Source organism: Copidosoma floridanum, unplaced genomic scaffold, assembly GCF_036245765.1.
Source record: "Copidosoma floridanum isolate Cflo_tuat_1 unplaced genomic scaffold, Cflo_Japanese_pri ptg000013l, whole genome shotgun sequence".
NCBI lineage: Eukaryota > Metazoa > Arthropoda > Insecta > Hymenoptera > Encyrtidae > Copidosoma > Copidosoma floridanum.
Window position 1 is genome coordinate 14,223,540 of NW_028321890.1, and position 15,387 is coordinate 14,238,926.

Sequence of the window (15,387 nt, forward strand, 5' to 3'; positions counted from 1 at the left end):
AAAACAGTTCTTTAACTGCATGGTATTTATTATCGTGTGGTCAAGGAAAGTTATAAATCTTGTTGTTCTAGGTTTCTGTAATATACATTCATATCTAAAATGTCATTGTTATAGTCTAAATAGAAATAATTTACCAAATTATCTAGAATACTCTTGTAATAAGGTCAATATTGATAAATTAAAATAATTTAAGAAATTCATACGATTATGGACACCCTTCATGCTCTAACAAATAATTTAGCTGTCTCTCCTTAGATGCAAAAATTTTAATTTTTTGCATAGATTTATTTCCTTGTTAATTTTTTTTTTTTTTTTTCATTGCTTCTTTCATTTCGTCACTTTTTGTACTTGATTACGATTTGATTTTTTATGTACCAGAAATTTAATAATCGAGTAGCATTATTTCACGAGCTGAAAACTATTTAGCAACTATTTTATGCAAAAAAAAAAAAAAAAAAATTATAGTACCCATTCTCACAAGCTTTTTCAGTCATTTCAAACAAAAAATCTTTCGAAGTCCATAGTTATCAGTTAAACAACTTTAGAAAAAAACTCTAATAGGCCAACTCTTTTGTAATCTTTAATTTAAATCAATCATATAAGTACAATGAGGCTATTTAAGTAAGTGTAAAAATACATTTTTTACTTGAAGTACAGAACTAAGAAAAAAAAATTCTCTGATACTAGCAACAGTATTCTAGGGGGGTGTAACTCTTAAATATTTTCGATTTTTAAGCTTCAGTCACTATTTCGTTGCCCTTTTCACCCAGTAGTACTAGTTAAATTTGACGTTCCACGAGGACTAGATATAGGATTTCAATATTAACCAAGTACAGTAGGTCACCTCAAAATTATTGCTACTTTATAAATTGTAGCTCTTAAACGTATTATTTAGTATAATGTGTATGCACTCTTTATGCATTTAAAACTAAAATATGAGTAGACTGAAGTTGGCATGAATACATTTAGTGTAGTCTCACTGATGTTATCGAAGCGAATAAAAATGTGTAATAAAAAAGGCTCAAATACTAAAATACGCACATAAACGCGGTAGTGTAAGTGGCAAATTGTAATTTAATGAAATCTGCACATAACTTTTTTTAGTGACTTCTTTCTTATTAAAGAAAGAAGTTTAGTGTTAATAAATACCAAAAAATGTTTTTTTCTTGTGTTTATGCTGTTTAGACACGGTCGGTTCTCTTGATTGAAAGACTGCAAACTTATAAAACCTAACTGTTCTCGATTGGAATCCCAAATCTAACGAAAGTGAAAGGGCTCATTGTTAAAAAAAAATAAACAAAAAAATGAAACAAGAAATTAAAAAAAAAAAAAAAAAAATGAAAAAATTATAAAGGAAATTAAAACAACAAACTAGGGCGTATTAATGGGTCATGGGACCCACGGTAAGAACTAAGTTCTTTAAACATGTGATGAGTATAGACACAATTTTTCAGGTAACAAGGGGGTCGCCAGACCCTCAGGAAGAACGAAGCTCTGTAAACGTTAGTACTGAATTCATGTTGTTTACTAAAACAAAAACTTGAAAAACGAATAAAAAAAAAAAAAAACAATAGTTTAGTACTCACGATGGTTGAACTTCGTGAGTACTGTATTTATGCATGACGTTCTATATTTTTTCATTCCCATGTATTTATTCGTGTCTTTTGTAATTTAATTTCATTTGATTTTCATATTTTATTTCATTAATTTAAAAAAAAATTTATTTTTTACTTATTTTTTGGCGATTTTATAGCCCATTAATACAATTTTTGTTTTATTTTTATATAATTACTCAATGACATTGTGCCATTATTTGGTTATCAAATTCAAAATAAGTGCCCTTAAAAACCATTAAAATGATATGAAACTCGAAATATATTTGTATAATGATCTTACATAATTCATTTATGATTGATTAAACGAATTACTTTATTTACGTAATTATGTGACATTGTAACATAATTTGTTTGTTGAATTCGAAATAAACGCCTTTAAAAACCATTGATATGTTTTCAACTCTATTCTGCATGTTTATTATTTTTTTTTTTTTTAGATGTATTATTTAGAAAACAAATACATAATTTATCATGAATTGAATGTATTATCAGTGAATGCATATAAAAATGGAATATTATAGTTACGAACCATATGATAAGTACAAGAAACTGAGTTTATACAGTCGGCAGCGCTCGTAGCAGAGTGGGTAAGGTACCTCGACTCATATCATGCATATCAAAAAAAATCCGTTTCAAAAAAAAAAAAATCAGTCGGTTTTAAAATTCCAGCCCCCCGAGTACGCGACATAAAGAACTTCGTTCTAAAAAATTAAAATAAAGTAAGCTTTGATACGTTTATAAACATTATAAATATTATTATTATTTCTACTTTTCAAGTCTACAGGTTATACCTAAAAAATGAAAGGTTAGCTCACAATATTTTATTTCTAAAGAAAACTCTTTTTAACTATAATGCATTTATTATATTATCATAGTATAATAGTATGAAAGGATGAGTATTGAGTTATAGGTAATCTGTAACGTTCGTGAGATTTATAAAAAAGTGGTTAGCTACTGAAAGTCGAAGCATATCAAGTGGAGGGGTAAAAAAATTTAACTGCAATATTTTTTTATATTTTTTTACGAAAGAACTGTTATTTACTAAGTTTTAAGAGAACAATTTAGCTCTTTTACTAAGAATACACTTTTCTACGTAGCAGCTGTTAGATAGATTAAGTTATTTTTGCATCGATTTATGTAATATGGTTAATACAAAGTTTGCATGGATCAAAAAACCTTGAGATGTTACTGCTATTATTGGAGAACTAAAAATGTTTTGAGAATACAGATTCCTCAGAGTTTTCTTACGCTCTTGAGTATTGATAAAAAATTCTTCATGTTACCTACTTCTTTCATAGAAACTAATGCAGATGAATTTTTCTCAAACCCCTTCTTTTGCTTTTTTTTTACTAGAAACTGTCAAATAATATACAGTGGCACATTCAACTAGTCTCCTGAATTTAATTTAGTTACATTAATTATAACAATGGGCTATATGGCGAGTATATTGTTTTAAATATCAAAATAAGATAATATAGGAGTACATATTGTAGAAAAGCAGTAAAGAGTATTTTTTGAATTAAATTTTAATAAACTAGAATTTAGAAAATGGTTATTTTTGCAAGCAACTTTCACCTCATCAAATGTAAAATTTTGAAGAACTCGGGTTTTAAATGCTTATATAGAAACGAATTTATTTGTTAAAGTAGTTGTGCATAATTTTCTCTTTATGGCTTTGTTTTTTATTACCTAAGTGCTTCAAGCGATAATTACATTTAAATAGATAGGACAAGAACATTTTTTTCCACCTTGTAGTAAAGTGAGCGACAGGTTGTCTGAATAAGTCACATTTTTATTTTAATCTATTTTTTATCTCTTAGTATATGATAAGCCTTATTAAAAATCAAGATTTTTTTCAGTCTTCTGAGTTTGATGAGATCAATCTCAGAATTATTTAAAGAATATTTTTTCATACTTATACTCGCACGTATTTTTTCTTGTACCCATTTTTTAATTATTGTTTTTTTGGTTCTTGAAACTTCTTACTTGATAAAGTCCAAGACGTTAAAAAAAATTATACAGTATGGTAGATATTCCACGTCTTATGATGTTTATTATATTGGATTTTGTATACTATGATTCAACTTATAAATAACATCTAATGATTAAATCATTCCATTGATTATTTATTGATAAGAAGCTGTCAGTATTTAGTCCATCGGCAAGGGGTATTTTCGGTTGATGGGGATTGAATGACCCTACTTAAACATTTTTTTTTATGCTTTGAAATTACTTTGTAGACCAAAAAATGAACGGAAATCAAGGTTCTAGATCTTTGAAAAAATTTTCGTAGCTAGGAACCCGGAAAACCCTATTTTTTACAGTTTAATGTCTTTTTCACATTGTAACAGTTCAAAAAATCTGAAAAAATTTTCGAATAATCTACATACTACCTTTTATAATTAAAAATTTTTTGGAACTTATGGGTGCTTAATATAACCCTAAAAGCCATCATTTAACATAAAAGTAAAATTTTTACCGTGTTTTTTAACGGCTACAAAAATTTTATTTTCCCATCTTGTAGAACGGAAAAGAATACTAATATATAAATATATAAAAAAATAATAGTATGCTAGATAAAAAAATACAATTTTTATTTGTCAGCCGTTATTCAGGCTGTTTTTGATTATTTTAATCGTCTTTTTTTTTATAATTTTTAAATATACAATTCTTATTTTTTTTTATTTTTTTTTTTTTTTCACTTTCAAGACTAAAAATAGTTTTTATAAAAGTTTTTAGATTTTTCTTGAAAGTATAACACCTCAAAATACTCTATTTAAGTGTTATTTTTTTCATTATTCGGTGTTTAATTTTGAAGCTTCTGATTTCTTGATTATAATAATTTGAAATAAACCATAAATTGAAAATCAATTTGCCAATTTAATTTTTTATTTTTTTTTGTTTTTGTATGAATTGGTTTTTAATATTTATTTTATTTCAAAAACTTTATAATTAATAAATCTAAAGCTAAAAAAATTAAATTATCGAATAATGACAAAAACAACGCTAAAATCGGGTATGTTTACATACTTTACTTCCAAAAAAAATCCAAAAATTTACAATAATTATTTGTCTTAAAAATGAAATAAAACAAAAAATAATAATAAGAATTACGTATGAGTACTGCCATTTTCTTTATGTTTTAAACAGTATGAAAATTATAGTAAAACAATTAAAAATAGCTGAAAAATGAAAAAATCTTTTTTTTTAATTGGTACACTCCTAGAAAAAATCTTCAAAAATACATATAATGGAAAAACAAATTTTTTTTTTAGCTGTTTACCGTGATTTAAATTGCAATTTTATGCTTGAATAATGGTTCTGAAGATTATGGTAGCCACTTCCAAAAAATTTTCGTTAAAAAAAGTTGTGTGCTAATTATTTATAAATTTTTTCAAATTTTTTTAACTGTTGCAAGGTGAAAAAGAAATTAAAGCGTAAAAACTATTTTTTTTAGGGTTCCCCGCAACGGGAAATTTATTTTAAGGATTTATAGGACTTGATTTCTTTTCATTTTGTGACCTAGAAAGTAATAAAAAAAAAATTTTAATAAGGGTATTTTACCCGTCCTTTACCAAGAATACCCTCTGTAGTGTATATCATGCTGGATCATGAAACTTAGCTGCTACATTGTTGTATCTATTATGTTGAATTCAGAAAAACTTTACACAACCTAGCGAATCCTACTTTAGATACATTTTTTTTTCCTGTAATGATGTAAAGAAAAAGGTATGCGTAGCTGTTCAAGGATTGCCACTGTACTTGATTTATTTGCAAATTAAGTATGTTACATCTTTTTACTTTTACGACAAAATGTGTATCAAAAATTAATTGATAGATATGACTTTGACAAAAAAAAAAAAAAAAAAAAAAAAAAAACCAGAAAGAATCAAATAATTCGTATATCAGCATACAGTAAACTATTTTTCAGTCGTCAAAAGATGTTGACATTTGCAAGAAAATAATGTGTCGAAAATATGTACCCATGGTAAAGTCGTTTGATTTTTTGTACCTATTCATCTACAAGAGTAACGAAAACACAAGCGCAAAGATCAAGAAATTTAATATCACTGCGATGCCCATTTCATACCTCAAAAGGATGCTGACAAAGTCCCAGTAACAATCAGAATACAAAAACCTCGCCCTAATCATCATGAAAAATCATTAGGCACGAAAAAACATTTTAAACCAAAAGTACACCAAAAAAACAACGCTTCAAAGTCTTCAGCACTTAAACTGTCGAGGAAACTTTTCACGGGCAACTTACGCATTTGTGGCCAGTACAATAGCAACAATGCGTACATAGAATAAGTACACGCTGTGAGCGCATTTGTGCGAGCGACGAAGGGTAATAAAACAGAGTAACAAGTCGTTGTGGTCGTCCGTGACCGCAAGACACCAAACGGCTCGACAGAAAATCACAACAAAATACACTACTCCCGTGTATATATATACGTACAGACGTACCTCCACAGCTGCCGCGAGAGTACTCTCTTTTTCTGTACGTATATGTACATCGGAGCTATAGGTGCCGATTCGCCTAATCAAGATAATATACGCCAGGAGGAGCAAGTATAAGTTTAAGTAGCAGTGGCCAAGGCAGAGCTTTAATACGCGTACACAAACGTTGTATATATAATTTCGTACAAGTGGAGTAGGATACGTACGTACGTAGACGCAATTCAGCAAGCAAGTACGTAGGTACGTGCACAAGCGGTGGCGGCAAAATTTCTGTCGTGCGTAATGCCGTATAAATAATACTCGTGGCCCGGTGCTGCGATCAGTCTAAGAACGGCCGGCCTACCTGTCGCAACACGAGCGCGCACGTACCTACTCGTGATAAGAAAAAAAAAAGAAAATTGAGTCCAAGTTGTTGCTGATAGCTGGTAATATCAGCAACAGATCGTTTCGGTGGACCACGACGGGGTGGGGGACTTTCTCGAGAGACCAGGAAGATAAAGAGAGAGAGAGAGAGAGAGAGAGTGAGACAAAACCTTTGCCCGCCGGCTGTTACCATTGTCGTCGTTTTTACTCCCGCGCTGTCACTTTCGATTGTACCTCTCTCTTTTTTCACCAACTCTTGAGCCAGCATTGGAAAGCCACGTTGTAAAACGCCGAAACATGTCGCACGACAATTACGCCTTCACCGGTAGCACGGTAAGTTCCTCCGTTCTCTTTATTCGCGGCTTTCTTTATATTCCAGATATTGGTCCTTTTCACTCTCGTTTCTGGCCATTTTTAAGTTTCGCTACCGATTTCGATCGTTTTCACGGAAGCTTTTGATCCCGCGTTTCATCGGGCGAACACGGGGGTGGTTGTTGGTAAACGCGGCTTGCGTTGGAGTACACCAATCGCGATCGGTCACTTTTTCTTCTTGCGTATCGCCGTTACCAGCAAAAATTTTGGCAAGGATAGCAGATAATTGTTGCATTAGATGAAAATGGTGTGCATAAAAAAAATTGTTTCTTGGCTTGGGATTTCTTCGTAGTTGTCAAGTGGGGTTTCGAAAGCATTAGTGATACTTTTCGAGAATGCGGTTTCGTAGAGTGATAACTGTCCATAAATAATACATTCGACCATCACAAAGATTATATCACGGATTTCTAGGTGCTATCGTTACGCGAAGTTTGCTACTGCAAGGAGTGTAGCACGTTTTATCTCACTTGGGCCAAGTGCGTTAATTTATAGTTATTACTCATCTTGAATTAACAAATTGATGTAATTACGACATAAAACTGCAGGAAAATTTGACTATGGTGTCACAATTGATTTCGAAATGATGCTAGAACTATGAAGAGGAAGATTAATTAATGAGATTCTGGGTGCTTGAAGAAACTAAAAGACCATCGTGTTTACATTTTTTATCAATTTTTACTACAGCTCCCCGCTGAAATGACGCGAAATCAACAACAAAGAGTTGAAAAGAGTACATTATCATGATCTCATTGCCGTACATTTCTTCCGATGGTTTTCACAATTGGTTCAAATATTGACAAAGTAATCGTCTTACAGTACTTAACCAACTTTCCTGTTTTGAGCCATATTTCTCTCGTACAATTACAAAACGATGAAACTACAGTAACGAGCCGAAGTTTTCTATCATACGAATCATCAATAATAATCAGTAAAAGGTTCCTCATGGACGTTCGTTTGAAACTGAAAATTATGATAACGACTTTTTCTCCATAACAACGATCGCATCCTAACGTGTACAGCATAGATCTTGTAAGCCATGTCACTATAGTCATCAATATTGCGATTCACAGTCATCGACAACACCTGTTCACTCGATGGTTGAAATTCTCCGGCGTTAATTAAAGAAACTCGTTACAACCACACTCGTTCGGTAGTCGGAATATTCCACCGAGTGTGACAATTGAAATTATCACACTACACGTCACGCACGACATTCCGTGCAAACTGGTTTTGCCATTTTTATTGCAACTTGGAGGAGTTTCATGCATCGCACGACTTGACAGACACGAGGATAATAACCGTTGCAACGAATTTTCCATTAACTCACAGGTGGGGGACACGCGTTGGGCTGCCAGGGCGGACGATACTTTTCCATCCATGGTCTGGTTGGATTTCCACCTGGTGGTGGCATCTGAATCTAAGCAACGCACAGGACTAATAGAGTCATCGTGAATCCACGCGCCGCGTATTCTCGCACGAGCAGTTGCCTCGAAGGAAGTTAGCGCCTCGCGGCTTTTGAGGCCAGTCCAATTAATACCGAAGGCTTGCACGCGTTGCAGGCATTTCCAGCTCGCCGAGCGTTTTTCCGTTCGAAGGAATCTTTGTCTGCACCGTATCGAGAAAAAAAAAAAAAAAAAAAAAAAAACCTCATGCCTCCGTTTTCGCGACCACTGCTCCCCAATGGCTCGCGGTGTCGTCTTTCCTGCCTGATATTGTGTTATTTTCTTTCGCCAGTTACAGAGTCGCCCGGTACATCGGGTCTTTTCTCTTCCGAGAAAAATTGCGAGGAGACGTCGCGACTGTGGGTAACCCAATATTTCGCTCGAGCAAACTGTTGACGAGGCTCTGCGGCGAGTCTTATCGTTTTTCGCAACGTACTCCGTGTATAGGTACCGGCTCGCAATCATTGCACCGAGTGGAAAATTTGCCCCGGCGGTAGCCGATCGGATCGGGTGCGAGCCTATCTGCGTACAATACAGCCAGCGGGAAATATTATCGGCAACAACAGGTGTGTGTGCGCCGATGATGCTCGAGCACCGATTAACTTTTCGGTATCTTTTTCAGCTTTACGAGGGATAAACACGCAATCGTATCTGTTTTCATTGCCGAGGAGATAATTGCCGAGTGTTTGTACAGCCGCGACTTTCTTGGGAGAGCAGTCGTTGCAAGAGCCTTCGCGACACATTTTTCACCATTTTTTTCTTTTCTTTTTTCTTTTTTTCTCTTTTTTTTCTTTTTATGAATGAATTGGCAGAGATGGACGATGTTCATTCAATCGGATACATTCATTAATCGATGATTGCTTGTTGATTTTTTGTTTTTCGATGTCAAACGGGCAGGCCATGAACTCTGTATACTGTATTTCCTGATGACACACCTTTTCTTCCCACTCGCCTGGGAAAAACATAATTATGACTCTTACACAATTATCTTTTAGCTGTAGCAGGAATTACCGAAATATTTGTGATTCATCATGATGGTGAGGTCTATTTGGACATTGACCTTACACAGAACACTTTTTTGCTAAAAGTATTGGCAAACACACAAGTCTCAAGTCATACGAAAAATTTTAGTTACAATGACACTGCTAATGGTAAAAATTATAGTACCGCAGTAGATTGTACTTTAGTTGGCGTTATACAAGATATAAAAATATGATCTCAAATAACTATTATAGCAAGGAATATCCATCATTAGGCAAAATAAATTTTTTTTGAAAAAATTGAACATAAACGTAACGAAAAACATAAAATACGGCACCTTTTATTGCCTTACAATCAAGAAGAACCAATGAAATTTAAAGTGGTGTGTTTTTATGTGTTGCAATCGGTCAAAATATTTCATCAAACATTTATATTTATACGCTGCAATGATTGATTCATAAAAAGGCTTACGGTTGTATGATAGTTTTGTAGATTATATGCATACCATTCAGTGTATTCCTTATCATACATGTAAATAATGATGACTTAGTGTTTTACGAATAGTTATAAGCAACGACCAATTCACCAAAGTTCAAAATTTCGTAAACGTTTACATAGATATACCTTATATATTATTGATAAACGTTATTTCGGAATTTTCACCTCGCTTCAGTTAATCATTGATAAAGCTTTGTACTTGGAATGAGATTTTTCTATTTTCGTCAAGTTAATATTAACTAAAGAATTCTAAATTCTATTTAATTTAAAAATTCAACCTTTCTTTCAAATAAACATCCATCTATTTTTACTGTGTTAAACGTAAAACATATTGCGCACTATTTTGTAATTCAAATTTGTTTGCATATTCTCTGATGGTATAAAGTTTAGCTTGATACATGCGTTTGAGTTTTTCTTTTCATATTTTAACATTGCAAGCCACATGACTATCATTGTTTTTTTTTTTTTTAAATTGGTAATGATTTACATCAAGTCTTGCTCATAAAGCTTATAACTTTGTTCTATTAAATATTTATCTATACTTTTCTTGATATCAGCGTCATTAACACAAGAATATTAAATGAAAAATAGAATCACAACAATGATTGTACGAAAAAAAGCTATTTTCTGTGTGCGATTCGTCACTAGTCACTTTTCTATATGTATTCTCATCAGAAAGTTCGACCTATTTGCATGAGACAGTTGATTCAACTTATTAATACTGCGTAAAATAGCCGTAAATTCGTCAACGAGGTATTGAAAAATCACTAAAAAGTCACCATTTGCTAAGTCTGAAAACTGAATCGCCAACGAAAGTAAAAAATCCCCACTTTTGCAATAAATCGCTATATTTGGTCACCCTGCTATACGCGTACTCCGTTACAATCGTACCTAGGACATTTGTCACAAAACTGTACTCACAACGCATACTGTCGCAAAAAAATCGATACAAAAGTACAACCTGACTACACTTACAGATACTCATCGATGTTTAACTGCTAACGTTGAAATCATTACAAAAATCCTCATTTCTCTACCTAAGCATCGTTAAAAAAAATCTCATAGCAATGTATACTTTTCACTATTTGTGAGTGATGTCGGATCTCGCTGTCGTTGATACCGCGCGTTATTCGCGGAACATAGAACTTATTCAGTTATTCAAATTTGTGAATATTCAACAAAAGAACGTATTCAACCACGAAAATCTATGCCATACCTGTTTGCTAATTAGGTGTTATCGCATAGTAGATTTTTATTACTCAAACATAATATAGTAGTAAGTAGTACAGTTCTATCGTCACAACGACACAAGTAACGCGATTCGTTTTTTCTCGTTTAAAATGACATTGAAAAAATATTGAATCTGATTACTTTTAGTCGGGAGCCTAGCTTGGGCTGCAATTGCAGGTGTTTCAACTAATTCGGAGTGCCAATCGCCAAAGTAAGTTCACGTTAGGTGATGAATATTTTGGCCCCTGCGAGAGAGGTAGGTTTTTTTTGCAATAAATGTTCACTACACACTGAGCCACGAAACGTATATATAGGTATACACTCACGCGGGAGCGCGCGCTGAAACGCTCTGAACGTTTATTGCAAAAAACAATCTTGCCATTCAACTTTTCGACATTTTCTTTTTTGGAGATTGTAGAGGAAGGTTTACAGTTTATAATTTAGTGTTGTAATATATGAAAATGAGTTTATTTAACACTGTCGTGGAGCTCTGAAAATTGGAGAAAATGCATTTTTTGAAACTTTGGGAATTTTTTACTCGAAAACAGTGGGGTTTAGGTGTATACATTTCAATTGGTTTTTTGTTCCAAATGTGCCAAAGAATCTGAGAATATTTTTTTCAGGTCGAAAAAACAACTTTGACGAAATTGTTTATAAGAAAAATTGTTTAAACAATATCTCATTCTTGGGTGGCAAAATCAACTTTTAAGTACATTACTATATTTTGAAAAAAAAGCACAAAAAAATTGGGTGCGAATAATTTTTCCCGGTTCATCACTGTTTGAGCCCGGTCTCTGTATTGCAATGAAAACTTGACATTTCACTACTAGTTTCTCTCTCTCTTATAACAGCCCAAGTGCAACGTAAGTCGCACGTACCGCACCATATTCATTTTTCACGAGAACTTTAATTAATTATTTGTAAAAGTCACATTCTTACATCAGTTTTATTCCAAAAAGATGAAAATTACTAAATAAAATATTCTTTTATGACTTCGGCACCTTAAAATTATCAATTTTTGCTGCAGTAACGACTTTCTTACATCATTTTATCGGTTGGGCCGGGAAAATGGCAGTTTATCGGTTAGGTCTTGTACCGATTACGGATAATGAGTAACTCGAATCATTTCAAAAGTTTGTTTGGACGAAAGTACACTTGAAAAGGATATGCTTTCAGATCCTAACTCAATTTTGAAAAAAAATTGAGATCAATCGGTTTGTCTGGGAAGCCACGGATGTAGCACATAACGCTTGAGGTACAAAATCTAACAACACCCAAAAAGAGAGCCAAACAGGATTTTCACGCGGGCAAGCTACGGAGTATGTGTCAAAACTCACGTGCACGACAGCTGCGCACGTGACGTGCACAGCCGTTGCTCTCTCTGTTCGGTGCATAGCGGTGCACAGACTCTCTCTCTATCTTGGCGGTAAACGTTTACGCGGAGCCGCGGAAGCAAACGAATCTACTATAGGAGCACCCCAAGCCACATATAAAGAAATTTGGTTATATTCGCGTCCTCGGGGAGTATCGCTGAATCACGTGGTAGCAAATTTAGATGGTAAAGTCTAAAGATCTTTCACGGCCTAAGTATATCGTTATTGCGTCAGTCCAGTAGATAACAACACCACCCGACCCACTTCCGTATGGTGGTGTGATTACGCAACTGCGGAATGAGCGAAGTGAGTCTTGGAAAAAGCCTCAAGAGAGAGAGAGCTTCTGCGGACCTGCTTCTCACTCTTTACAGCTTCTCATGGGCTTCCCACATGACACAGTGGCGCAGTGACGCACTATCTAACGCAACAAGCAGCTATTGCTCACTGTTGTACAATTTATTTGGCACTGAATCCCCCCCCCCTTTCTTATCGATTCCGGGACGATATACTTTTCCGCTTACGGTATATATAATATGAATAAATTGGTGTTTCATCGAGAGAAATCTTTCAAGTTCATTGGACGCGTACTCGTATCTTTTCCTCGTTTTCTCGGAACAAGATGATTTTCGAACGGATGCCGAGCTCTGGGTGGATTCCTCTCTGATAAATTGCTGTGTTTGTTGACAGGAGCGCGTACCTACCACTGCTGATTCGGACCTGAAAACCAACATGTTGTTGTTGTTTTTTTTTTTTTTTTTTTTTTTTTACGCAACTGCATGTGACCGCGCACTCGCAGTGAAGTAAGTACACGAGTAGGATTTTCATTCGTATCGTGTGATAATTGTTTATACTCACATGTACACCCCGTACTAAAATAGCAGAGCTCGAGGGTGTGGTGTGCGTCGAATGAGTCAATATAAAGTACCACTTTACATGGTTTATCACTGGCTGCGACAAGAGTAATTCGTGGCCGTACTTCGGAAATTCCCAAATTTCTTTTAAAAATCATCGTTCCTCGGGTTTTATGTGTACAATCGCTGTAGAGTTAATGACTGTTTGTTTGCAGTGACGCACCGAGAAAGTGGGATTAAAACAATGAATCGACAACAAAAATAATTACTATTTTGTCCCACCGGCTTTTCATTGTTGATAGCTGGTATGGTTTTTGTATCGAGCGAAAAATTTTGGCATCGTTCATCTCAGCACATAGTTGCACGTTGAAAAAGAAAAAAATATCGCACTTACAAGATGTTCTTTTGGTTGCGTAAGACTAACTTTTGTACAAAATTTACTCTCAGCCAACTAGAGTTGATCCAATACCCAAATCTTCAATGTATCTACAAATGCTCAGAGAGCTCGTAACAGCCCATTTTTTCGTATATTTAATATATCTCTCTAAAGTTATTGAATCGGTCAAATTTTACTGCGAATTAGTAAAATGTCGTTTACTCATCACAATGAGTCAACGACTTTTCACTTATAATTAGTCAATATTGAATAATTTGACTGATCTAACTTTAGAGGGTGATTAATCTAGTAGCCGCTTATGTCAAAATAACTTTTTTTACCCATACAAAACACATCCGTTACTGGGATTATGATTAGTTTCATGAGATTATGATTTAGCTGTGTATCATCAATTAAAAAAAAAAAAAAATGATTCGGAAGGAATACTTGACCTGAAGTTCCAAGCTTTTTGTGTACTGACGTGCTCGCAACTGCTGAGTCGTACGTTTGAAATATAAACTGAGTAGCTAACAATCGAATTAAAGAAATATCTGATGGTGACAACGATATCTTATAATATTCTAAGAAATCCTTCCAATCTCTGTTTTCAGCACCAAAATTAATCTTTCAGTACAAATTAAAATATTTTTTTTAATATATATATTTCACTTATTTTGTTGTGCACAATTAAATTTTCTTATCTGTAGTCGCGCAAAAAAGTCTTTTCAAATGTGTTTTAATGCCTATAATTTTTTTGAGGAGACTGTACGCCCTAAAACGGAAACTTGGATATAATTGCATTCAGTATACTACACATATGTAAAAAAAATCAGTTACAATTTTTTTTATAATACACAATAGAAATTTGGTGTCCCACCACTTGGTCCGATTTTAGTGTTAATCCGCTGTAAGTTTATGACTTTACGAAAACTGAAATTTTATTTGTGACTACGGTAGTTCCGTTTATTCAAAGAGTGAGCAAAATTTCAAATCTTGATAATCCTTGTCCGTTTGCATATATCTTTGTTCATCAGCAAAGAATTTGGATTATTTTTCTTTTTATTGCTTTCGCCGACTTACCCCTAGTATGAGAATGAAGTTCCATAAAAATAGCCTTGTTACTTAAACATTATATGGTTAATATGACAATGAGCATTTATCCAGTCACCAACTTTTATTACGTTTTTATGGAAAAACTAAGTGTACAAGATATCTTAAAAAATTTAAATTTGTTCCTACTTTCACAAAGAATAAAATTTGTCAGTGGCACGATATTTACAAATTAAGTCACACTTTGAAGGAGCATCCTTAAGACAAGTAGCTGCTAACCGTTAAATTCCCAAGATTGTAAGAAGGCATTCTTTTTTTAACGTTTAGCAAGTGCAAAATTTCGGCTGCACTGTAATCATGGCTGTATAGAATATGATGTGTAATGTTACTGGGTTGATTAGCGTATACTGGATAACAACCTTGGAAGGAATTTCGATTTTTCCAGACTCGTGTGTTTTTCAATGGAAGCGACCGAGTTGTAATCGGAGGAAAAAAAAAAAGGGCAAAGCCTAAGAACAGTGGCTCACGTGCTGATAAGAAAAATATCGTCCGTAATCTCAACAGTTTGCTTATACGATCGAGCTTTCTTGAAGCGAGTCTGCACTTGGTCAAACGTAACGCGTTACAACGAATGATAACAATGACACTATCATAATTGCGTGATTTGATGTGACGTCACGTCACGTTACTGTTCGAGTGGATAGGAAAATTTTGTGCTCAGCAGCAAGATTACGCCGATGTAGGACCACAACGCGTTCCTTTGAGATAAAAAAT

The 15,387-nt window shown here is 33.8% G+C and overlaps 1 protein-coding gene across 1 annotated transcript in view; it reads left to right on the top strand.

The window, feature by feature from the left end:
• The first annotated feature begins 6,400 nt into the window (after positions 1-6,400).
• LOC106637985 (proton-coupled amino acid transporter-like protein acs) overlaps positions 6,401-15,387 on the top strand; it is a 32,640-nt gene continuing 23,653 nt past the window's right edge. Inside the window, exon 1 of the mRNA XM_014350983.2 lies at positions 6,401-6,773. Coding sequence (XP_014206469.2) covers positions 6,738-6,773 — 36 coding nt within the window. The 5' untranslated portion in view covers positions 6,401-6,737. The remainder of the gene's footprint in view (positions 6,774-15,387) is intronic.